General features: G+C 41.4%; 2 protein-coding genes across 8 annotated transcripts in view; one reads left to right on the top strand and one right to left on the bottom strand.

Moving 5' to 3' along the window:
• cenpp.L (centromere protein P L homeolog) overlaps positions 1–4750 on the top strand; it is a 150576-nt gene extending 145826 nt beyond the window's left edge. For 3 of the 4 annotated variants that reach the window (XM_018256348.2, XM_041589080.1, XM_041589081.1), the window contains 3 exons: positions 2259–2338; positions 3079–3170; positions 4440–4658. In XM_018256348.2, the coding sequence (XP_018111837.1) occupies positions 2259–2338; positions 3079–3170; positions 4440–4579 (312 nt within the window). In that variant the 3' untranslated portion in view covers positions 4580–4658. Of the gene's footprint in view, positions 1–2258; positions 2339–3078; positions 3171–4439 lie in introns of all 4 variants that reach the window. The other variant, NM_001114789.1, reaches the window with a different exon arrangement.
• ippk.L (inositol-pentakisphosphate 2-kinase L homeolog) overlaps positions 4609–27129 on the bottom strand; it is a 44451-nt gene continuing 21930 nt past the window's right edge. For all 4 annotated transcript variants that reach the window (XM_041590752.1, XM_018258930.2, XM_018258932.2 and 1 more), the window contains 9 exons: positions 25798–25916; positions 24908–24997; positions 22687–22745; positions 18585–18657; positions 17592–17874; positions 15771–15921; positions 13576–13678; positions 10710–10789; positions 4609–8473 (listed from right to left, as the gene is read on the bottom strand). In XM_041590752.1, the coding sequence (XP_041446686.1) occupies positions 8254–8473; positions 10710–10789; positions 13576–13678; positions 15771–15921; positions 17592–17874; positions 18585–18657; positions 22687–22745; positions 24908–24997; positions 25798–25916 (1178 nt within the window). In that variant the 3' untranslated portion in view covers positions 4609–8253. The remainder of the gene's footprint in view (positions 8474–10709; positions 10790–13575; positions 13679–15770; positions 15922–17591; positions 17875–18584; positions 18658–22686; positions 22746–24907; positions 24998–25797; positions 25917–27129) is intronic.

Genomic DNA, 27129 nt, shown 5'->3' with positions numbered 1-27129 from the left:
CATTCCTCTCTATAAAACCTCTAACCTCAAATAATGTGGCCACACAATTCTCTGTATTCCTCAGGAATGTTCTGTTGATTCATCTGGGAAACCACAGAGAACCTCAGAAATATTTGATTCCAGCCAGGGAGAATGGCAATGGATGTATACATGTGTATACGGAAAGCATTTTAGAACATCCTCAGGGGAAATCACTCTCCTGCATGCGATCTCCTAAAACAGAGGAATGCAGCATTGTCTGCTTTGTCTCTCATCCCACCCATCCTGAAAGGCTACAGTCACACCTTGGTTCAGCTCTTTCTCCTCAGGCATCACCCCTCCCTCCTCAGTACAAACACTCTCTGTCCGCAGCCCTCCCTCCTCAGCCCTCAGTACAAACACTCTCTGTCCTCAGCCCCCCCTCCTCAGCCATCACCCCTCCCCTGCCATCAGCCTGAGGAGGGAGGGCTGAGGACAGAGAGTGTTTGTACTGAGAGCTGGGGAGGGAGGGCTGAGGACAGAGAGTGTTTGTACTGAGGGCTGAGGAGGGAGGGCTGAGGACAGAGAGTGTTTGTACTGAGGAGGGAGGGGTGATGCCTGAGGAGGGAGGGCTGAGGACAGAGCGTGTTTGTACTGAGAGCTGGGGAGGGAGGGCTGAGGACAGAGAGTGTTTGTACTGAGAGCTGGGGAGGGAGGGCTGAGGACAGAGAGTGTTTGTACTGAGGGCTGGGGAGGGAGGGCTGAGGACAGAGAGTGTTTGTACTGAGGAGGGAGGGGTGATGCCTGAGGAGGGAGGGCTGAGGACAGAGCGTGTTTGTACTGAGAGCTGGGGAGGGAGGGCTGAGGACAGAGAGTGTTTGTACTGAGAGCTGGGGAGGGAGGGCTGAGGACAGAGAGTGTTTGTACTGAGGGCTGAGGAGGGAGGGCTGAGGACAGAGAGTGTTTGTACTGAGGAGGGAGGGGTGATGCCTGAGGAGGGAGGGCTGAGGACAGAGCGTGTTTGTACTGAGAGCTGGGGAGGGAGGGCTGAGGACAGAGAGTGTTTGTACTGAGAGCTGGGGAGGGAGCGAGTCTGCATACTTCTTTGTTAGGAGAGCGCACACAGGATCATGTGTTCCCCTGATGATGTCCTAAAATGTGTTCCGTACATGTCTAGGAGCTGTTATCCGAAATGCTCAGGACCTGGGGTTTACCAGGAAACAGATATTTCCATAATCTTCATACCTTGACCCCCATCTGTAATAAAAGGCACTAAGTTAGCCCAGGAGCAGTAGTTCATAGCAACCAATAAGATGTTTGCTTTTAAACAGATGACCAGTAAATGCTTCCTGCTGATTAGTTGCTATGGGTTACTGCTCCTGGGCAAACTTAGTGCCTTTTATTACATAACCCCCATAAGTCTACTAGAAATTAATTTAAACATTAAATAAACCCAATAGGCTGGCTTTGCTTCCAATAAGGATTAATTATATCTTAGTTGGGATCAAGTACAAGGTACTGTCTTATTATTACAGAGAAAAAGGAAATCATGTTTAAACATTTTGATTATTTGAATAAAATGGAGTATATGGTGTTGTGTATTTGCATAAACTGTGTTAAGTTTTATAAAGTTAATTACCTTTGAAGGATGTTAGAATGTTGCAGCCTGGGGGATGGTGTGAGGAGACTGGGAAGCTGGTCTGTGTGTGAAATAAACATATGGGAGACGGCCTTCTGTAACTTTTAGTTGGCATTCTGCTCCATGGAAAATATTACTTTAAAAAATGTCTTAAATACCGATGAATGGGAAATTGTATATTGCTATAATTAACAAACCACTATTTCTTGTGTCACCTTAACATCATAAATATCTGATTGAAAAGCATGAGACAGGAGGGGGGTTTAGACAAGCTGTTAGTTGACATTGTTGTGAGATCTATTGATCACCAGCTAAAGATCTACTGGTAGATCCCAATCGAGCTTTTAGGCACCCCTGAGCCAGAGCAATGACCTACAGCAAACATACATATACCAAGCTCTTCATCAGCGCCCCCTACAGGAGGAATTGCCTGTGACATCAATCACATCAGCGGCTCAGCAGGGCGAATCTGTCCTATCACTGAGCCCAACAGTAACTGCACTCAGTAACAGCAGCAAAGTAACCAGATAAGATTCTGGAGTACGTTACATTCACATAAATGCTCTGCAGCTTTACCACTCACTTGTTTGTCTCATTCCTAGAAGTTGGGAAGTGTCACTGCCGCAACAACTGACTCTTTCTTCTGACCTTTTCTTTTAAGGAGAAGTATCCGCTCGCTGTGGGACTGCCAGCTGGAGGCTCTGCTGAGTACATGACTCTGAGAAATCCCCAAAACCCAGGGTAAGTCTACAAATGATTGGCTGTTCACATTAATAGACAAATAAGTGTATGTGTATAATAAATCCCTAGGTTTATCAACCCTATAAGGCTATTCACAGAAGCCTCCATCTGCCATTCAGGCCCTAATCTCAGTAAGTGACAGTAGTATAGAGCATGTGCAGTGAATCAGCAGAAAAGAAGACGGGAGCTACTGGGGCATCTTTGGAGACACAGATCTTTGCTGCTAAAGGTCTGTGGTTGCCTTGGGCTGGTATAGACAAAGCTACATATTCCTAGATACAATATACATTTGTGATGTGTTGCAGCTGCAATATCCAGGATCCTGGTGACATTGTGCTTTTATTGGTCTCATTTAGAATGACTGTAGAATGTCATGCAGGGAGGAGTCAATTGTGTAACTGCTGGGAGGTATAGGGGAGCTACTGGGGTACCAACTCATACGTTTCATTAGCCACTATTCACAGTGATTTTTGCTGTGGGGCCCAGTAGCCACTCACTGCATCAATCTCACCTTGTTCTTTATGTGGATTCAGCTTCTCTGGGCAAAGTCCACTCTGTAGCCACTGTAATGGCCTGGCTAACACTGCTACAGGAATATATATATATACACTAGTGAATACATGTAACAATGTGGCTGTCCCTATATAAATGGGCACAAGGGTCTCCTGTTCCCTCACATCCCCGGCTGCTCCTTCTCTCCGTCTCCGTTGTAACCAAAATGTCCCTTTGCTCATGTGCAGATGTGAGCTGCTGATCGTGTGGAAGATTCACATTGATGACCAAGGGGCAGTGATCCCCATCTTGGATTTATTACCAAAAATTCCAGAGCAAGGTAATCCCATACATTACATTGTTATTATATAAGCCTGTGTGGGTGTGACAATGTGCTCTCCCATTTATACACACATTTAGGGGCACATGTTGGGTGAATTTTATTTTATTTTTTGAGTTTTTAAAGAAAACTGCTAGAAAAAGGTTTTTTTTTTTTCCTTGCATATTTATAGGACTAAAAAATACCACTGCCAAAACACCAAAGTCAGCTCCCGCTCATATAAAGGTATAAAAGGAATTAAAGAGGTGGTTCATTTTTGGATTAACTTTTAGTATGTTATAGAATGGCTAAAGCTGGCCATAGAAACAAACAAACAATTAGACAATAGATTTCACTGTGACCAATGAAACTTTTCTAACCTGGCCGATCAATTTGCTGACCGATGTCGGACGAAAAATCGTTAGATACACAATCGTTTGATTCTAAACTTTTGACTGATTTTGATTCTAAACTAAACACTAAAATCGGTCGTTCATCAAAGAAAAATCTTTGTATCTATTGGGGACCTTAATTCTTTGTATGTATGTATGTATGTATATATGTATGTATGTATATATAGATAGATAGATAGATAGATAGAGATAGATATATAGATATATATCATTATTTTTTTAATAGTTTTTGAATTATTTGCCTTTTTCTTCTGACTCTTTGCAGCTTTCAAATGGGGGTCCATGACCCTGTCTAAAAACAAATCCTCTGTAAGGTGACACAATTATTGTTACTTTTTACTTCTCATCTTTCTATTCAGGTCTCTCCTATTTGTATTCCAGTCTCTCATTCATATGCATGGTTGCTAGGGTAATTTGGACCCCAACAACCAGACTACTGAAATTGCAAACTGGAGAGCTGCTGAATAAAAAGCTAAATAACTCAAAAACCAATTACAAATTGTCTCAGAATATCCCTCTCTATCATACTAAATGTTAACTCAAAGGTGAACAAACCCCATTAATGTTTTCTAGACCTAAAGCATTACTCATCATGTTTGGGAGGTGACTGACAGTAGGAGGTGGTTAGGAGATTTATATTTCATTTGTTTTATCATTGCCCTAAAGACAAATATTGAAACTTGTCTGATTGTTGAGTCTCTATGGCAGGGGTTGATGAGGATGGGAATTGAGAGAATGGCCATTTGCCCTCAGATACACCAAAAGCTCAGCATAAAGATGAGGCTGATAATTATTTGCTCCCCTAGTTCTTATTGGAGCTGTAGCTGATGTCCTAGACCTGTCACCTTGTTCCTATGTATCACTGTCTCTTGTGCAGCCCTGGCCCTGGATACTAACGGAGCGGTGGAAGGATCTGCCTCGGCCTTCAGAAATCTCCTGCGTGTGTTTGGCATCCAGGGCTCCATTGAGCGGCTCATTCACTCCTTCTGTTTGTCTGACTCAGAGGCCAGTGTGTGACGCAGAATAAATGCAAAACCATCGCAACGTTGTCTCAATGGCATTTTACTGAATAAAAATCTTGTCCGTTTATAAACAATATCCTCGCTCATGCGCTATGTACAATACGTATGGCACATTATATATAATTTATTATACATTGGAAAATAAATACAAGCATTAAATACAAAATTCTGCACGACAGGAAGTTTCCTACTCCATTTCTGATGAGAGGAAGAGGAGGGGGCACCACGTAGTAGCCCTTTGCTCACAAGAACCCCCCCCCAACAATGTTTTTCAGACCATCTTTGCAGCTAAGGGGTTAAACCAATTTGTAGGTTATTGTTCTCTGGTCCAGTTGCAGCTGAAGGAAAGTACTGGGAGCAGAGAGACTAAAGGCACAGCCCTGGGACAGTCAGTAGGAGATGCTCAATGCAGGGCAAAGAGGGGGAGAAATACAATTACAATAAAAGTTCAGATGTTGTGTTTGTATGAAGTTCCTCCGCCTTGTGCTGCCAGGTTTAATAGTCACAAATTCCGGCATCACTGGGAGCACAACCCGGGGAAAGACCAGAAACTAGAAACTTACCCCTGGGTTTAGAAAACCGTTGTTGGGAACCAATGAAAAAACAGCTCAGTGGAGCAACAGCGCTTGGCCCCTCTTGTGTGAGTGCCATATACAGAGCAACTGCCATATACAGAGCAACTGCCATATACAGAGCAACGGCCATACAAGTGAATACTGGGCCAGGCCAATCACTTGCCTTCTGCTGCTGCTTCTGTGCCATTTGCATTCTGAAAAGTGTCCAGTCATCAGAAGAGCAGCCTTATACTTCTTGTGTCTCTCTCTGCTAATTTAGGCAGAATATAAAATTGTGTGAAGGACCCGGCTTGGAACATACAGTGGATTCTGATGTATTTCATCTGGCAGAGAATCCAGCCTCTCAGGACACAGTGTTACCAGAGCCAATATGGCTGCACACAGGGTGACATTACACACACACTAACTCTATAGAAAGTGAGGGGGAAAAACACAACATTGAAAGGCAATGGCCCCTCTGTATATGGCTCCTGGCATTGGCACTGCTCTATTTGTAACAACATTTGAGGTTTCATAGTCATCCTCCTCATTGGTTTCTATTGTGCCAGCAAGTTACCCAGCGCTTTAACCTATAGCATCACTACTTACTGGCCTGTGCCAATAGCTTGAGCACCAGATTTACAGGAATAAGAACAGCACTTCTCAATGCCCAGCTGCAGAGAGCAGGCTGATAGCACCACTTCTCTCCTCCAAATCCAATCAGACACCACTATCCACCTCCAGAGCCAATCAGACACAACTGCTCTCCTCCAGAGCCAGACGCCACTGCACTCCTCCACAACCAATCAAACACCACTGCACTCCTCCACAGCCAATCAGACACCACTGCACTCCTCCAGAGCCAATCAAACACCACTGCACTCCTCCACAGCCAATCAGACACCACTGCACTCCTCCAGAGCCAATCAGACTGTACAGTCATAGAACCAACACAGACTGCAGTCCTTCAACGGCAGCGGAGTCACTTAATTTCCCATTTTGGGTTTCTTTAGAATAAATGTGTGCTGTTGGGAAAGTATGTGCTAGTCCCGCTCATTAGCTCTGTGGGCTAGAATTACTGAACCGAAACTATTTGCATACAGCGTTTTTTCTGTCATTCTCACCAAACCACTGCTGGTATTGCATTCATATGTATAACATTTGTCTCCTAATAATATATATTTATAGGTATAAATCCCACAGATGGAAACACTTCTGATGTCAGTATTCCTATTTAGCATACATGGCCCTGAATTTAGAAGAACAAGCAGAATTGAACAATAAATTACAGTCTGAGGTCACAGAAGAAAGTTTCAGGCAATTGCAGAAGGTAAATGTCACTAAATCGTTACCAGCACAGCAGCCTGGGAATAAAACGGGGGGCAACAGGATTATAACTTTGGTGCCAGACTGGTGGATAAAAGGTCAAATATTTCTAACAGATCTTTACAATACTGATTTAAAGGTAAAGTTCAACTGCAACGTCTGCGGGTCCTCCCTCAGTCTATAGGGGGGCATTTACCTACAGCAACCAATCAAATTGCTGCATTCATTGTTCTACTTGCAGCTGGCTTTAAAAATCTAATCACTGATTGGTTGCTATAGGTAACTGCCCATGGGCATATTTGCCCAGTGTTGATAAATGAGCCCCAGAGTATATAGAGGACTCCATGCTGCAGGCGCATATTCTCAATGATTTCATGCACATTATCACACGTGAGTTGTAGTCTCTCTCCTAAAAATCACAATTGGTCATGTATGGGTCAGATGGGCAGTCACATGAGCAGTGCTGGTAAAATAATGTATATACATTTTTTCTTATCACTAATACCCCCTGGGTCCCAGACAGCTCTTAAAAGGCACAAGATTTTTGTTTGATATTTACTTATGGGAATCTGAGCTAAAAGTAAAAGAAATGGACAGTAAAATGCTCACTAAGGGAATCTATAGGATCAGCCTAGAATAAAATCAACTTGTCTCCACTTGTTTCACCTGCACCCAATTCCAGAATAACCATTACCTGTAAGTGAATGAAAGGTTTGTTCCTACACACGTGTTGCCACAATCGTTTTGTACAGAAGGGATGCAGCTCCGGTGCCATATTCTGAATTCCCTGGGCCTCTAGAGCAGGTTTAGCGGTCACAATCACTGTCCCACTAAAATAGATACTAGAAACAAGGCAACTGTGGTGCCTAATGATCTTTCACCCATTTGAAATAAGGCACTAAGTTTGCCCAGGAGCAGAAACCCATGGCAACCAATAAAATGTGTGCAACTGAACAGGTGACTAGTAAATTCTACCTGCTGATTGGCTGCTGGGGGTTACTGCCCCTGGGCAGACTTAGTGCCTTTTATTACATAACCCCATTTAGATCTCCTTCCACACCCCCTCCTCCACTGTTTAATTACGACAAATTGAAACTTCACCGCCTTGTCAGGGTCCAGTGTTGCTTTTCCTTTAGAATATCTTCAAGTATTTGGATCCTTAATGGAAGGTAACGGAGGTGCTAGTTATGCACAGAGTTAGTGCTATTCAATAGAGGCAGGGCTCCCCGTGACCAAACTAACTGGCTTTGCTGCATTACATTAAACGCCATAAAGCATTACTGCTGCAATATTAAAGCTACATTTAAAGCCAGTTAGCAGAGAAGCAAAATGGTGCAAGTATAGAGATTAGTTGTGAGATAACACTGCACAGGCCATTGTGGGGCTCAGAGCTGTAGGCACCCAATAGGAAAGCAGCAAAATTAATGCACAAGGACAGACGTTTGCCTTAATTGTGTGTAAAACAAAATCCTCCAATATATAGGTTTCAATGTGTTAGCAGCCTTCTTGTATCAAACAGGCAGGAAACTGAAATGAATGGGTGGGCTCTGCCCTACGATGCATAGGCCCCTTATATAACCATCCTAGTATTCATGTAGAGCCAGGGCAGTGTTAGGGTGTCACACAATACAAGTGCACTACATAGTCCAACAGCAATGCTACAGACTGACCCCTTTGCAAGTACAAGTCATGGATTTCACACTGCAAGGATGTGCAAGAAGCGTGAAGAAAATGACCTCGGCCACAAAGGGGTTAACATATTCACAGCTCCAGATTGGGGGAGTGGATATTATACTTTGTGCAGCAGAAGGGTGCAATCCTCGCTCTTCTTATACAGGTTTACGGGATCCTCTTGGACTTTTATACTCTTCAAGTAATGGTTCACAATCTTACTGTCCCGTTTGTATTGGTGCGGAATGTTTTCATACGGCTTGAGGTCTAAATCCAGAATGGACACAGAATGGATAAAGCTGGATTGTGAGCTCCTGATCACAGACCAGGGATCGAGGCTGAAAGAAGAAAGGAGTTTAGTAACAATAAATTCTACAAAGTTGCCGCCAATCCCACCACCAGTGCATTGAAAGAAACAGGATTCCATTCCTTTTGTTCTTAGGGTGAGGACCCGGAGCCCTCTGCATCTCCCTGTAGCTGAAATGACAAAACAGCTTCTGCCTGTGTGTAGCTACAGAGAGGAAGCAGAGATCAGCCCAAAAACATGGGAGCAACCATTTCAGGCCAATCTCCATGTAGTTACACACAGCTGGAAGGGGTCAGGACAGCTACAAGGAAGATGCAGAAAGGAGCGGATCTGCTACTCTTGGCCTGCAAAAATAAAATGCAGGCTAAAAGTAGCGGAGCAAATGCTCTGTGTGCCCTCAACTGCTCTGCATAATAGTCTAGCAATGAGGAACTATCCCATGCAGGCCAGCACCATGCAGAGATCCTAATAATAATAATTCTATAATACACAAGAGCCATGAATATCCTGTAACTTATATCCTTAAATGGTGCTTAGTGATGTCATTGGTTATAATTGCTGCTTAGTGATGTCATTTGTGTCACATGAATCACTGAAACTTGTGTATTATAATAAATAAAGTACTTGCTGTTGCAAAATATGAGGATATTAGAAGTCACCTCGGAGTTCCATGACCTTTATAAAAACACTCGGCCTTCGGCCTCATGTTTTTATATGGTCATGAAACTCCTCGGTAACTAATAATATCCTTATATTTTACAATAGGGGGTACTTTATTCACTATATATCATACATGCAAGCAGAGTTTGGATAACTGGGATCTCTGTGTATCTTTTATACAAGCTCTGAATGTTATCACCAGCCAGTTGATGGCTATGTAGATATAACTTTCCTGACCCATCAAACATGCTTCAGATTTTAGCCAAGAGGTGCAGAGGTTATTAGTAAACAAGACATACAACTGGCCAATCCTGTACAGCATTCACAGTCCGAATGAATAGGTGCCACGAGGGGATATACGGGATATGAGCACCTTTCTACTGTTCCATTTGTATTGGGTCACAGCAATTCATCTGTCAATGCACTAACGTGTAACATGGACACATATATGTGATTAGGAGCTGCAGTTGTGTAAGCAGAGCTTGCCATCACCTTAAAGGGGTTGTTCACCTTTAAATTAACTTTTAGTATTAAGTAGAGAGTGATATTCCAAGACAATTTGCAAATGGTTATTTTTTATTATTTGTGGTTGGAGTTCATACAGCGGCTCTTCAGTTTGCAATTTCAGCCATCTGGTTGCTAGGGTCCAAATTACCCTACCAACCATGCAAGGATTTGAATAAGAGACTTTTATATGAATAGGAGAGGCCTTAATAGGAAGATGATGTTTATAAAGTCGCAATAACAATAAATGTGTAGCCTTAAGGCCCCCATACATGGGCCGATAAAAGCTGCTGACAGACCAAGTCTGCAGCTTATTGGCTCGTATGTGGGGCCATCCGACGAGTGTCCCTGATCAATATCTGCCGAAAGTCGAGCAGATGCCGGTCAGGCAGTCTTTTCCTTGATGCGGTCTGTGATCCGACCGCCCATTTGGCCTCCATTCTGATCCGATCGTTAGGCCCTAAGGCCCACGATCGGATCAGCCTGATACCGCTTACCTCAATGTGGGCATATAGGGGAGAGATCCTTGTGTATGGCCACCTTTACAGATGGGGTCAGTGACCCCCATTTGAAAGCTGGAAAAAGTCAGAAGAAAAAGGCAAATAATTCAAAAAACTATCAAAAAAAGAAATAATATAGACCAATTGAAGAGTTGCTTATAATTAGCTATTCTATAAAATGTAAAAGTGAACATAAAGGTGAACCACCCCTTTAAAGTGATACTGACACTAAAAATTTTCTCAAAATATTAATCTACATTAAAAGTTACCTATGGGTCATGTTTTTCGTGGATAGTTCTGCTTTTGTAAGTAATTGTTACTTGAAGTTCCTAAACCTGACTGTTTGCCAACCTGACTGTCCCGTCTCGGTCTGTCAGTTAGAGTTTCTATAAGCGACGCACAAATATGGCAGCCCCCTCATACAGAGGAACATGGTGGTACTAGAGGTAATGTAAAAGCATCAGGCAAATACTTTTATGGCATATTTATAAATAGCATTCAAAGATAATGTTATAATAGATATGAAAAAAGGTCATTTTCTGGTGTCAGTATCTCTTTAAGAGCATGCATTAAACAGTGTTTGTGTGAAGCAAGAGGACGTACCATTGTTCCTGTACTGCTGGTGAAAGTGCGATCATGATGGAGCAATCTTTAGCAGTCATTGCCACTCGGTACTGCTGGATCTGTATTAGTACAACACAAAGTGCCGTCAGACAATGATGAGACCACCCGGCTCAAAGGAGATTCTTAATGATCATTAAAACCTAATACAATATATTTATGGTCCTGCTTTAGGTTTTATACTGACAGTAATCTTACACTGAATGAATTCACAATTAACCATGAAAATAAAAAGCTTATTGTACACAATTTGCCTTGGTGCAGTCACATAAACACTACATACTCCATCACATGGATGTCAATTATAAACACTACATACTCCATCACATGGATGTCAATATGCACAGAAAGTTCTATTGATACACACACAATAAGACTACACCCCAATACATTATTACATTCCTTTCTGTAAAAACAGGTTCATTTTCCTTTAATAAAAAACAACCCTGTGGTTAAATGTTCTTGTCTTTACAGGCAAATAATATGTAACCGTAACAAGATATTAACAGGGATACAATTCCAGCTAACAGTATAAGCAGCATGGGTCCTTGGTTGCTATGTTGATGAAGCCCTACCAATCAGAGAAGTGTAGCTCCCACCCTTCCCAGCTATAGTCAGGTGATCCCACTGGTGGCCAATAAAAGGGCAGCCAAGTTTGGGAGTTTTAACCTTGAAAGCAACAAGTAAGTTGCAGGTAAAATGTATTCCTGTGTAAAATTAAGCAATAGAATAGAATTAGATGAAAATGAGAGTAGGACTGGCCAAACCAGAGATGACGTAGTTGGCCATTATGAATATATTGCAATATAGGACAAACAATCCCTGTATTACAAAAAGCATTTTTAGTAGCTTGAGGCACAAAATGTCTCAATGGCCTAAATATATATATCTGGATTGAGTGCCTCTTGTATTTGTCTATATGTATTTTGTGGTCACAGCCTCATTGCACCCCCGCCTAATGGTTTTAAAAATTAGTGGTGAGCGCAACTTTCCCTTGTTTATTATAGCAATTTGAATTTCAAGCCTGAGAACGGCAGAATTAAAGTAAATAAATGTAAAAACCACAAAAACTAAACTAAATACGAACTGTGATCTTTCCTAGAATGGGCAGTCAATGTTTGTTTTCAGCCGTATTACGAAGCTTTATTTAGAGAACAGTCCCTCATTCTGCAGTGTTACAGAACAACAATGAAAACAATCACAGCAGTGAGGCTCTGTAACTGACTTACAGTCTAAAGGTTATGACGAGCCTGTGAAACAGGAGAGAATTGTGTGAGCACAAAACAAACTCTGTCCCACAGAGAGACAATGGCTGCTGGCGCTGCTGGTGTTTTGCTGGCTTTGTGTTTTCCTTACTAAAAACATGGAACATAAAGTCACATAAAACTGGTTTGTCTCTTTGCAGAGAATGTGAATTGAATTAAGAGTAAAAACAGCCGTCAATTTGGAGCCATTTTAGGAAAGGATCAGATGCCGCATTTTATTGGGTCATTGTGGGTAATAGGCTCCAAACTGCTCCCTGTGCCACTGGCCTATTATCTTTATAGAAGCTTGGGGGAAAGTATCAAATAGAACAATGTAATATATAAATATACGGGTTTCCATGAGATTATTCCATAGGAAAAGTAAGGGCTCATTGGACTGGGAGACAGGACAGCTGGAGACTACAGAGAGACCAGACATGCAGGGTCGGACTGGATGACTGGGGGCCACGGGGTTCATGACACACAGTGTGAAAATAAAAACTGGGTAAATAGAACATGTTTCTAATATAGTTAGTTAGGCAGAAATGTAATGTATAAAGGCTGGAGTGACTGGATGTCTAACATAATAACCAGAACACTACTTCCTGCTTTTCAGCTCTCTTGGTTTCCACTGATTGGTGACCAGTCAGTAACCAATCAGAGACTTGAGGGGGGGGCACATGGGCCATATCTGTTGCTTTTGAATCTGAGCTGAATGCTGAGGATCAATTGCAAACTCACTGAATAGTTATGTCCCATGTGGACCCCCCATCAAGTCACTGACTTAAGGTGGCTGTAGACGCACAGATAATATGGTACAAAACAAATTTTCGTACGATATTCGGTGCGTGTATGGGGGGAAAAGAGCCGACCGATATGGGCAAAAGACTTGGATATCAGTCGGCTCGCTGATCGAGGCTGGACTCAATTTTGATTGGGCGCCTTTGAAGGCACCTGAAAATCACCCATTGTTAGTGCTGAATCGTCAGATACAGGTAGAATTGTTTCTTCCTGTATATCGTATATGGATGATTCAGCTCTACACGTGTGTATTGAAACAAATGATCTTTCTTGGAATGACTTTTTCCAAGAAAGAGCGTAATTGTTACGTCTATGGCCACCATAACTAAGAGTTAGAGAGCTGAAAAGCAGGAAGTAGTGTTCTGTGATGTTAGACATCCAGTCACTCCAGCCTTTATACATTACATTTTGGCTAACGAACTAGATTAGAAACATTTTTTAGCCCATCTATTTACCCAGTTTTTATTTTTACACTGAATTGTTCCTTTAATAAAGACCAGTTCTCCTGTGAAAAGGACAGTGCTGGGCCATGAGGTACTTGTGCCAAAGACAAGTTCCTTTTGGCCCAGGTCCTGCTCACATGTATGCTGCCGTTACAGCCATCGACCTGCTAGCCACTCCCACTCCAGGGAGCCAGGATGGCCGGGAGAAGAGAGACTACACGGTAATTTTTTTCTATATTAAATGTGCCCACCTGCAGCTGTCTGACCCTGTAAATAAATCATTTTGGCTTTTCGCATGAAGCCCTTGTTCACTCCACAAGGTAAATGGTAGAAATCTTATAGAAGTCTGTGAATATTTACCTTGGTCACTGCATATGATACGCTGCCATCGTCTTCCAGAGAGAGGTCTTTTAACTTCTCAAAGAATGTTTCATCATACGGCCCATCCAGTAGTAATGTGCTTCTGTAAATACAATTCATGCCAATAAAGAGAATTTTTGAATTATTGATAAACGAATGTGCCCCTAAATGATTTGCTATTGCTCTTGAAAAAACAAGCAGTCCCTGCAAGGTAGACAGATGACACACTGCTGCCATCTTCTGGTAATTCAATGAACTGCACATGGACTTGAAGGCGACACACAGAATAAATGAAAAAAAGCCTAATTTTGTAGGCAATTGTGTATACTATATGGTGCTAGTTTTACATTGTGCTAAAAATTAATATCTTTTAAAATGGCCCCTTTATTGGAGCTCCCTATTGATGTTCACTGTCCATGTTTCTGGCAGGGACCATTAGGACACGCCCACCCTGGGAGGGGGACAGCCAATCACAGCCCCGCAGTCACATAAGCAAAGACAGGTTTCAGTTCCCTATCAAGTCAGCCTAACTGCTGATTGGTTCCTGTCCTACAGTGAGCTGAGAGCCGCCGGCTCCCCTGCACATCCTGGGAAAGGAGGACGGGACTAATAGAGATTTTGCAGAAATTTCCAATAAACCAAAAACTCCACTTTTTCCTTCTATATCTAAAGAGTAAAATGCACTGACACATTCTTGTTTTTTTCCCCATAAAATATCTCCTTTAATCGTTTATATATCCTGATTGTTGGGAAATGCAGAAAAGTTCTGTATCTATTTATACAGCCACACAGAAGGTGGGGGCATGTACTGAATGTGTAACCTGTATAACCCCATAGGCCCCTGTATTGGACACACTGTAATGTTGCATCACACACAGGCATGTGCAAACCATCACTAGTAGCAGTATGCACAAAATGTCTCTGTCTTAAATATATTGATAATGGGTTGAGTGCAGAGGAATCTTGTATTTGTCTATATGTATTTTGTGGTCACACCCTCATTGCACCCCCGCCTAATGATTTTGGAAACTAGTGGTGAGCACAACTTTCCCTTGTTTGTTATAGTTTATACAGGAGCAGTGACCAGCTCCATGTTGTAGCTCCCACCCTTCCCAACTATAGTCAGGTGATCCCACTGGTGTCTAATAAAAGGGCAGCCAAGTTTGGGAGTTTTACTTTGAAAGCAGCGAGTAAGTTGCAGGTAAACCTTAGTCCCTTTGTAAACTATATAATGAAGCAATAGAATTCTTAATGAATCAGATGAAAATTGAGCATAGGACTGGCCAGATATGGGATGACTTTGACGTAGTTGGCCAGCTTAAATATATTGCAATATATGGACAAACAATCCCTGTTTTGTTTAAAGGGGAAGGCATTTTTCAGTAGCAGTATGCACAAAATGTCGCTGTCTTAAATATATTGATAATGGGTTGAGTGCAGAGGAATCTTGTATTTGTCCAAACCATCACTAGTAACATGTGAGGAAAGAGAGAGTATATAAAATAAGTTATCAACCAAAAGGAACTCCTACGTTTATTAAAGGACATGTTTCCCTCCCCCCCCCACACACACACAACATTTAATCAGTGAACAGTCTCTTTGAAATCTTTAGTTACCTGCCACTCTGTCCCCTCCCTCAGGAATTTACTTTGGCTGTTGGCTACTGAGCATGTTCTTCTCAGCTCAGATTACTAAACACACCCTCCAGTCTAACAGCCAATGAAGAGATAGCATTGCTGGTTCCCATAGTCCTCTAGTTGTCTGATCCTATTTTATTCTCCTAACCACCTCTACTGAGCTCAGCTTAACCATTACAATGCTCAACCCCAGCAGAACTTTTTATTACAGTATGTTGTGCCTTGTAACCTGCATACTGCATTGCATGAACTTTACAGCATACATATCTCAATGTTATTGATGATTTGCCAGAAGAATATGGCCGCCGGGTAAGAGCTGCTATTTGTTTTAGGAAAATGTGATGGCGCTGGTAAATGGAAGGGGTATAGTCCGTACAAATGATTTGGCTTGGGTGGGGAAGATATGCCCAATTTATATACATGGTAGGAAAATGTAGGATTACGTGTCCTTTAAGAAACAAAAGGTTCACCTCCATCCCCAAGCATAACCTGCACAGAAGGATCAGCAGGGATTATACCAGTGATTTCCGGTCAATGGGATGAAACAAAGACAATCACCTTTCCTCAGGGAATTCCGCCAGGTACTTCTCCACTCTCTTGTACAATGGATTGAGACCTTCAATGTCCAGCATGTCCAGCATCTGAGTCTGCAGAGTCTTATACAAGATGCAGCCTGTAGGCAACCCCGTTGTCTCTGTCGCATGTTTACCTGCAGAGATGGGAAAAGGCCATTTCTCTCCTGAGCAGAGGAACATTAGAATAAACATATATCTCTGACTATACAGTAACATGAACCAACCAGCAAGTAGCACGGTTACAATTCTTATTATAGAAGCACTTTATAAAAGGCTTTATAGCTTTGAAACAGAAAAAAAAAATTACATTAAAGTGCTTAATTAAAATTAATATTATTTAAATAAAGTGCTCAAGCAGTTTTTAAAGTGGGCAAAGAAATTCTGCCAGGAGCTCAAGGATATCAGGACATCCAGCCTTCTCCCACGTTAGTAACGTTTCCTGAATAAAATAATGTTGTGCTGGAAATAACAAAGGCACAGACTGCTTTGCTAGTTTAAAGGAGAAGTAAAACTTAAAGGGGTAGTTCACCTTTAAATTAACTTTTAGTATCTAATAGAATGGCCAATTCTAAGCAACTTTTCAATTGGTCTTCATTATTTATATTTTATCTTTTTTTTTTTTAAGTTTTTTTCCTATGACTCTTTCCCGCTTTCAAATGGGGGTCAGTGACCCCATCTAAAAAAAACCAAAAACAAATGCTCTCGAAGGCTACAAATTTATTGTTATTGCTACTTTTTATTACTCAACTTCTATTCAGGGCCTCTCCTATTCATATTCCAGTCTCTTATTTAAATCAGTCAATGATTGCTAGGGTAATTTGCATCCTAGAAACCAGATTGCTGGTTCGTGATTATCGAATAAACTCGCCAGACACTAACTTTCGACGCATTTCTGTGTTTCGCCGCTAGCAAATTTATTAACGAAACTGCGGTGACAATTTGCCACCGAAAAATCCGCTGCTTCAACAAAAAATTGACACGGGTCAAAATAGTCGATCGCATAAAAATTGACGGGCGTCAAAACTATTATGACGCCTAATGGCTTCAATTCGTTTTGCAAATTTTTCGCAGTTTTGCAAATTTTAGCAAACCCAAATGGCACAGATTTGCCCATCACTATAAATTGTCTCAGAATATCACTCTCTACAATCATAATAAAGGTGAACAGCTCCTTTAAAGGAAAACTATACCCACCAAACAATGTAGGTCTCTATTAAAAGATACTGAGTAAAACAGCTCATGTGTAAAACCCTGCTTCATGTAAATAAACCATTATCATAATAATATACTTTTTTAGTAGTATGTGCCATTGGGTAATCATAAATAGAAAATTGCCATTTTAAAAAATAAGGGCCGCCCCCTGAGATCGTAAGATTCACTGTGCACACATACAAACCACATGTAAGGTCACATGAGCCAATTAACAGACAGAGTTCTGCCTTTTGCTTCCTCACTTCTTCCTGTTACAGTTAGAGTTGTAGTATTTCTGGTCAGGTGATCTCTGAGGCAGCACAGATACAGTCACCAAATGGTGGTTCAAGGCAAGAGATGTAAAAGGGCAATATTTATGTAAATATATATTCCAGTTTGGTAAGATTCTTTAATCTATCAATTTGATATAAACTATCTGTTGCTTAAGTATTCATTTTGGGGGTATAGTTTTCCTTTAACAAGGAATTAGCTACAGCTCCCAGTAGCTTGGGTGTTTTGCATGTAGATCTGCAAGAGCCTGAAACATTCCAACTGTATGTAAAGGAGTTCAGCAATAGTTGCAGTTATAATGTGCAATGACAGGAGGACCTACTGTTTAACAGGTGTGGGCAGAAATGGCTGGCTTCACAGTAGTTTCTTCCCTGGGACAAGGGGATAATAGGCATGATGTTTGCTGCTCTGGCTGTGTCTGTGCTGTTATTTAGCAGGACTGACGTCAGCATGTGGATTAACTCTTTCACAACAGTTTTGGGGCATTGAGGTCCACTGATCAATCCACTGGCAGGGAAGAAAAATGGCTTCAAGTGGTGAGCAAGTTCGTTGAGGTCTAAAAAGTGCTCCTGGTCATCTCTACATCCGTATATTAATTCACCATTCTACGGGAGGAAGGAAAAGAAAGGTTACCATACACTGGAACAACACTGAATAACAAGACGCATTTGTTTTCAAGAATAACAAAGAAGCAGCATGCGAGATGATAGAAATATTGTGTATGGTGTATCTGTACATGTTTCCTTGAATAAGTGTGTATATTCCATTATCCACAAAGTTTCAAATTACAGAAGGGCCATCCATTTTAAAGAATTAAGTCACATTTTTTAATAATGACTTACTTTTTATATTTACTCTGTAATAATAAAATAGCACCTTGTACATTGTCCCAACTAGGCTGTAGTTCATCCTACTGGATTTAGAAGCCCAAAGGTTGAATTTCAAATTCATGTGAATTTTTTTTTTAATTCAAATATACTCACAATTCGACTGGGAGGTTATGAAAAAATTAGAATGCCTAATTTTCGATTGAATAATTCCGACCCGGAAATTCAAATCGTATTTATTTTGTATTCGATTCGTACGAATCAAGTTTTTCTCGAATGTCAGGAAGGCTAGTAACATCTCCAAATGGCTCAACGGACCTCTGCCATTGACTTGTACATGAACTCGGCAGGTTTTAGGTGGTCGATTAATCGAATTGTTTCAATGGTCGAAGAGTGAGCGATCTCGCATTCACATTTATAATCAAATAGGGAGATTAAATTTGGAATGTGTGAATTTTTGAATGTTATCACTTTGCATCATCACTTACCTTAAATACCTTGAGATTGTTTTGGGACTCCTGCAGCAGATTCATCAAGGCAAAGTGCATTCTCGGCTTATTTCTGTAGAAAAGGAGAAGACATTTATTTAGGATAAAGGAAAAAGGAGGAAATCATGCAGCTCATCTTGATAAAACGAGTGCTGCTGGGCGGTCCTCTAGCACTTTAATGGCTTACACAGCTCTCACATTGCACCATCCTTGCCTAGAACCTTCTAATAAAAAGGCTATTAAAAACAAAGCACACAAATCATCACAAAACACTTTATCCTTTCCCAGCCTCCCCCATTATTCTCAGTACCATCATTCCCAGGCCTGGACTGGTGATCTGTGGGTTCTGGCAAATGCCAGAGGGGCTGCTGTAAGATGCCATAGACACTCACTTTATTGGGCTGGTGGGGGGTTGTTTAGGCCTGCGTGTGCTTGAAATGCCAGGGCCTATATTGAATCTAAGTCGAGACATGGGCTGGGATTCAGTCCAGTCTCCTATTAAACAAACCATATATACAAAAATAGGGGATCTATTATCTAGAATGTTCAGGATTTTGGCAGATCAGGAGTCAATCTATAAAATGGAGCACTCAGTTTTTTCTCCATTTCACCATCAACATGCTTTCAAGTCTATAATAGTTGGTTGTATTAAGCCGGCCATATTCATACCAATAAAACTGTGCAAACTGATAAGTGGTACATGTACAGTGGCCCAACAATCCTGACCAATGCTGACAGGGCTGGACTAGCAATCTGTGAGTTCCGGCAAATGCCATAGCGGTTGCTGTAAGATGCCATAGACACTCACTATTTATTGTGCTAGTGAGGGACTGGTTTGGCTTCTGTGTACTTAAAATGCCAGGGCCTGGGCTTTGTCCCCTCTTTTGTCAAGTGGCTTAAACTAATGTATAGTGAACCAAAAGCAGTTTTGGAATGGAATTCTGTCCTCTCCGTTCCACCCCACACGTGGCACCCGGCAGGGATGCCCTCTTTCCCCACTGTTGTTCGCATTGGCGATTGAACCCATGGCAATTACAGTCACACACTCCCAACAGGTTAAATGCCTTATATACAAAACAGTTGAGGAAAAAATGTATGCGGAAGACACGCGTCAGACCCCCATGACTCATTCATGGCCATAATTAGGCAATTTGAAACATTTTCCAGGCTCCAAATCAATTGGGAGAAATCCATTGACTTGCCTCTAGATAACCAACCGCCAGTAATGACAGACCTGGAATGCACTCTCGAGGTAGTGAACACTTTAAAATACTTAGGAATAACTATGCACAAAGACCCAGCACAATTCCCCCTGCATAATCTTCACATACATCATAAATTAAAAAACACCAGCAAACACTGGACAAAGCTACGTCTTACATTAATAGGTAGGATAAACATATACAAAATGTTTTTTGTTTTTTTTTACTAAATTTCTTTACATACTGAATAACACCCCTTGTCACATACCCAAGAAAACTCTACTGGAAATAGACCGTACCCAATCCACATTTATTTGGGGAAATAAGTCCCCAACACTCTCCAGAAACACCCTGAATGCCCCACAGGACCAACTGGGGTTAGCACCCCCCAGCTACGAGGTATATTACCTAGCTTCCCAAATCTCACACATAGAGAACTGGAAAATACTTGACCCCGAGAACCCAGCCTCAATATTAGAAACTCTTTATTTTACATCGATAGAAAGTCTACATAATACACTGTACAGAACTAGGAAAGACATAAGCCCGCTAGCACCAGTATTAGATGCCACCAAAAAAGCCTGGGACTCCATATGGCAACTAGCTAATAAAGCAGGATTACTGTCTCCCAAAACACCGCTATGGGGAAACGGCAACCTCCCACAATTTGCATCCTTCTCAGAAGCAGAAACCTGAGCTAAGTTAGGAGTAAAACACATTGACCTTCTATACACAAATGGAGAATTACACGCTGCTCTCAGTATCGCTCGACCCGACCTGTCAGAATTTAGGTATGCGCAGATTACACATTTTTGTGCTGAGCAGTTCCCACAGTCACCACAACTACAGCAATCCCATATAGAGCTCCTCATAACCCACCCCAAGCAAATCTATGTTGCTCTCAAACACCTATAAGCTCTTAATCACCAAAAGGTACGACCCACGGCCTAGGGTGAAACTCAAATTGGAAGCGACCATTGGGAAGAAATTAAAGACTGCTTATCTAACCCTTAGTAAGCACAAGAGACAAGCTTATACAATTTAAAATTATGCATCAGACTTATCTTACTCCACAAAAATTGTATACAATGAGGAAAAGGGACTCTCCTTACTGTCTGAGATCCAAAGCCCAGGTGGCTAATTTTATACATTTAATGTGGGACTGTCCTCTCAACCGGAAATTCTGTCAAAATGTCATGGAATTTATGGGAGCAGAACTGCACTTACCACAAATACTTAACCCAGCTCCATATTTGCTAGGCCTCTTTGACTCACTGGTGCCCAGAATAAAGACAAGGCAACTGCTTGGAGAAATAACCTTTAGGGTAAGGACACACCTGGCGATTCGGGGAGATTTAGTCGCCTGGTGACTAATCGACCTCTTCTTTGGGGCGACTAATCTTCCCGAACGGCTTCCCCCTGTCTTCCGCCGGCTATAATGAAAAATCGCTTGCAGCATGGCATACGTGGTGCTTCGGTTTCCGAAGTCGCCCGAAGTTGTCTCATGTCTCTCCATGTGTGCAATGCCGCAGGCGAGTTCGGGGAGATAAGTCGCCCCAAAGAAGAGGCGATTAGTCGCCAGACTACTAAAATCTCCCCGAATTGCCCTTACCCTTAAAGGACATGTTAACCCCCCAGCCAAAAATCTTATCTGTAAAAAGCCCCACTGTGATCTTTAAATACCTGCCTCTGTGGTCACTGAGAAGTTAATAGAGCGGCTGCTCCGTTCCCTTGATCTGTCTGCATATCGGCAGCTGGCTCGCTCCCTCTCCCCCCTCCCTTCAGAATTCTCCTTGCCGTTTGGCGTGGGGAGCATGCGCCCTTCTCTGCTTCAGTACAGCTGAAGCTTGCGTTATCAAGTTTTTGTGCAGAAGGGACTATGCGCACATGCGCATTTAGAAGAGGAAGCCAGAAGCGATGACGCCGTGCAGGGAAAATGGCCGCCGGGTGAAAAGTTAAATGCAGTTACACACAAAGCGACGGTGCAGGACGTAGGATCCGAATGGGGGTGCGAAAATGATGCGGTTGAGGTCAGGGTAAGGTGCTCTATGCACACAGATTGGCACCACAAAAATACTTTACATGTCCTTTAACAAAAAAATGCCAGGGCCTATTTGGACTCCCAGTTCAGACGTGAATACCGAAGTGCCATGGATATCAGGGGGATTTGAAAATATCTGATGCAGCAACATAAAGCAGTGAAGAGGAGCCACAGCGCCACCTAGCAGCAGATATATGAAACTGCCTGTGTCCATCAATAAAGGACCTTTTCATACCTTTTGATTTTGATTTTCTTCTAGCAAGTAAAAGATTTTTATTTCGTTTTTTTTTATTATTTGGGTAAACTTTCCCTTTAAGGATTAAAACCAAGTTGGATAGATTTGGTATCTGTATAGATTTAAGCAACGGTAATTTAATTTGTAAGGTGGTGTGACCATATGGGAAATGGGGTTGCAATATTTTAGAGCTTTCTGGATAATGGGTTTCTGAATATAGCAGAACCTACAAATGATCTTACATTTTATGTCACTACTGCATATAATAAAACCCATTCTCATCCATTTTAATCATCTGAGTGGTTCTATGCCTATGTGAATTAATGTTGCCATATATTCGTGCAATACCCAGAAATGTTCTCTCACTTGACAAATGAATCTCTAATTTAAGTCGAAATATAAAGTTTTGGAAACACTATAGGTTAGAAAACAGCACAGACTTCCTCTATATATTATAATTGTATAAGATACACCGCCAGGAGATTACAAGCACTACTACCAAACTGCAGGTGCTGCAGGGTTTAAGTTTCATGAGCCCCCAATCTATCGGGGGTAATAATACTTAATATATCTTTACTTATTCATGTGTCAGAAAATATAAAAGGGATAAAATGGAATAGTTACCCTGAAAAGAGATCCAGCGGACAATATTTGCTGATTCTTTTCCACTTTCCTTTGGCAACCTACAGATGAATGGAAACATTAGACATGCAGTGCAGAACAAAATATAGGCTGCCCCCCTTATAGTGAACTCCAACACCAGTATGGACTCATACTCATGTTTGCCAATGGAATACTTTCAGCGAGACAAGAAGAATTCCCTATGCAAAGCAAGGACTTTTCCCTATGCAAATACCTTCCGCCTCTCTGTATCTAAACAAGAAGTAGCACCAACAGGACACACTGGAATTACAGCTTCACATACTACATGAAATGATCATAGAAATTTCAATATTTCCCAGAACAACCCCCTCCCCCACTTAAAGGGCAACTAATGCATCGGTGTAGAACGGTGACTTGTACAGGAGATCTGTGTTGCAAAAGCTTTATGGCTCCTCTCTTTAGAGTTTATTAGGAAGGTCTGTATGTAACCTCATTGGGATAGTCATATCCTGAGGAATCAGATTCATCTTGTTTAGAGTTGCTGTATTTTGCGTACTAAACATAAACATGAACTTACTGCACCAGAAGTCTAATAAAACAAATCATTTATGCTTTCAAAGTTGGCCACAAGGGGTCACCATCAACATTGTAAATTTGTTAGACATATTTGCAAGACCAAGACTACGCACATGCTCAGTGTGGTCTGGGCTTCTTTTGGGAGGTTTAGGGGATTGTCATAAATTATCAAAACAGCCTACGTCAAATAATATCTGCCAGAAGCCGATACAGCAAGACAGATTAATAATCAGAATATACAGACTGCACTGGGTCCTGAGTTGTCGTGCAATCTAATTGTTTTTGTATTGTTTAATACAAACTTTCTCCAACTCTGCAGAACCAGTGGCTGCAGCACAATAATCCTTTAATGAGAATCCCCGTTTATCTGTTTAAATCTGGCTCCATGATCCTTGTTCCTGCAGCTGGAGTTGGAAACAGTAAAGGGGATGTAAAGCCAAAATAAAATCCAATATGAATCTCTACACAGTTGCTCAACAGGGAAACAAACAAAGCTGCTTGAGTTCTGCACGATTGGGAAGGAGGGGGCTCCCCCTGTGGTTCGTAAGTATGATCTTTTCCCTGCAGAGCAGTTATGGGTGGACTGAAGTTTCCTATCTGCAGCTGTCAGAGCAAGTAAAACGAAGGGGGAATTTCACTGCATACAGTCAGGTTTCTTATATATATTATTATATATATTAAAGTATATTGGAGATAGGTTTCTTTTTCATTAAAGAAAGTAAAAACGGGATTTTATTTTTTTGCCTTTACCTTCCCTTTAGTAACACAAATTGAGGGAGACTGGAGTATATAAGAAAGGTTTTGACTTTCAAATCCTCCGGTTTGCATCGAATCTGCAAACAAGATTTAACTCTGTAACAGCTGGCAGGGTCATGATTAAGGTGGCCGTGAGCAAATCTAAAGGAGAGAATAATTATTTTTCATATAATGAAAAGTGTGACCCTCCAGCAGGTAAAAAACCTCCCCTCTAGCTTCCCTGGAACTTCTTGGTAAATAAGAGGACAACGTTGTCTTCATATCCAGTGTCAGGAGCAAGTCAATGAATCATTAGACTGAGAGCCAAGTACTAACTCCACCGTGTCAAGTTATATATATTTATTTATATGTATACCGACTGGCCAGGAAGGAAAAGGTGCGAATAGTTGTGTTAATCTGGCACACTTGCTTTTAACTTCTGACCTTAATTAAGTATTCTCTTCTCTGCAATGTAAACTCCCCTGTGCAGATTTGTTTTGTTAGCACTTTTACCTTCTTTTGCCTAGTCGGTAAGAATGATTGACAGCACTGGTTACCTAGCAACGCGCTTTGGTGCCATAACGTACCCGTGGGTTTAAAGGCTAGGGGGTGTTGGTTTGTTGTATAATCCTCACGAAGATCCCTGTGGGGGATCGAAACGTTGAGCCCAATAAAGGTTTTTTCCACAAAGTCCCTGTGAGTGCCGCATCTTGCCTTATATTTATATGTAGATATATAATTTTTTATTAAGTGTCAGTATCACTTGGGTAGTCAAGCTTATTCCTTACCAGGAACTGCCTAATTAGTCAACAAATGGGACACCAAATGGAAAGCGGTTAACTTAACCGTATATGAAATATACTTAAGATGCCGTTGCACAACGTGGGTGAGTATAGGAGGGGTACATGATGGTCCCGTATAAGCTTGTTACCTTTAGATGTTGGTGCATGCAGAAGCGGCAGACTTTTTTCTTGATCTCCTTTGTGATATGGGCAGAAGATGGAATGAAACCGCATTTAGGCTGAAAATGAAAATCATTTCATCAACTGAAAATCAAAACAGTTATCCTTATGGCCCTATCTAAGCACAGAAAGAGTAAAACCACATGAAAATCCCACTGTCTGCAGATGCCTGGAGGTTACATGGTAATACAGAGAACAAAGCACAGCGTGTGTTTGTTGCTGCATGGCGGCTTCTTTATTTAATCATTGATGCTGGGTGGGAATTTGGAAATCTAACACCAAAGAGGGTTATGTTTACATTACAGGAAAATCAATCACGGCTACAATTCCTTGCATTTTTCCCTATGCAATAATCCCTTTCTGTCTGCTCTATAGAAATGAGAAATCAGTAGTTTAAAGCCATGAAGGGGAACACACACATTCATTTGACAGCAATTTCACTATGCTCACTACTGACCCTTACCCTCAATGGCTCACACCCACTGCTGACATTACACAAACACTCAGACCGAGTCCCCCCCCCCACTAGGGTTGACACCTTTTCTAGAAAAAAATATCGGCCTTCCTATGTTTTTATGGTTTTTCCTTATACTTAACATTGCAATCATGCAACATTTTTAACGGTCAGGTGGCAACCCTTAAGCACCACCCACCAGCCCAACCTGACCTCTTGCATATCTAGAATCCAAAGTAAAAAATGTTAAAATAAAAATGCTCACTACTCGTTTTGTACCTACTATTCAGTACGATCAAGTCTTTGCAGATCCCTTATTACAAAGTGGTGCCTGACAGGGCTTCCCCCAGTCCTTCAGTGCAGGGGTGTAGCAGTGAGAGTTCATTATTAAGATGTGCTACTAACCTTAATTTCTATACAGAAGATGGGCCTGCATTCTAAAAAAGGGAAAGTCTGCAGTCGGGTGAGGTTAGGAAGGCACATTGCATATCCACTGACATCCATCTCTTTCTCACAACGAGATTCTGCAACAGAAAAACAGCAGCGCAGGGTTGGTTATTATTAGCTCTAGAGATGTTTCCAACTTATATCTTATAGATCGCTCAATTCATGCTGGGCATAAAACCAGTGTCTCTCCTTGTAGAAAACAGGAAAAGTCCTTCTAGATCAGGGGTCCCCAACCTTTTTCACCCGTGAGCAACGTTCAGATGTAAAAAGAGTTGGGGAGCAACAGAAGCATGTAAAATGTTCCTGGGTAGTGCCAAATAAGGGCTGTTATTGGCTATTGGTAGCCCTATGTGGACTGGCAGCCTACGGGAGGCTCTGGTTGGCAGTACATCTGGTTTTTATGCAACCAAAACTTGTGTCCAAGCCTGGAATTTAATAATAAACACCTGCTTTGAGACCACTGGGAGCAACATCCAAGAGGTTGAGGAGCAACATGTTGCTCACGAGCTACTGGTTGGGGATCACTGTTCTAGATAGACTATTTTATAGACAGGTCTGAATGATAGAATCCAGTGAAACGGCCACTGGTATAAATCTCATATATATATATATATATATATATATATATATACATACACATATATATATATACATACACATATATATATACATACACATATATATATACATACACATATATATATACATATATATATATATATATATATATATATATATATATATATATATATATATATATATATATATATATATACATATATACATATACATATATATATTAAAATAAGGTCTCTCAGGCAAGGACCTACTTCCGACTGCAGGGTTGGACTGACTCATACATATATATACATATATATATATATATATATATATTAAAATAAGGTCTCTCAGGCAAGGACCTACTTCCGACTGCAGGGTTGGACTGAAGCATGAGGGGCCCACCGGGTTCCACACCTCCAAGCCCGCACCGCCACAAACTGGCGCATACCGATAAGGGTCGGGCCCACCGGGTTTTTCCCTGGTGTCCCTCCGGTCCAGTCCGACTGTGTATCTTATCAAACGACACCTAATCTCTGAACGTTTATACGTATTTTATTATGATGTGTGTCCTCCCTCTGTGTACTTTTCTACATTGTACACTTATACAGCGCTGCACTTGTACACTAGTGCTATATAAAGTTATACAGCCAAATATATTTGTTGTTGGGTTTATTTCACTTGTAAATGTTTTTAGCAGCCTCGGTGCTCCACAGAAAGATCCCTAACCCA

The sequence above is a fragment of the Xenopus laevis genome, chromosome 4L (genome assembly GCF_017654675.1).
Source record: "Xenopus laevis strain J_2021 chromosome 4L, Xenopus_laevis_v10.1, whole genome shotgun sequence".
Classification (NCBI taxonomy): domain Eukaryota; kingdom Metazoa; phylum Chordata; class Amphibia; order Anura; family Pipidae; genus Xenopus; species Xenopus laevis.
Note: the sequence above shows the minus strand (reverse complement) of the source record. Positions and strands in the feature narration are given on the sequence as shown.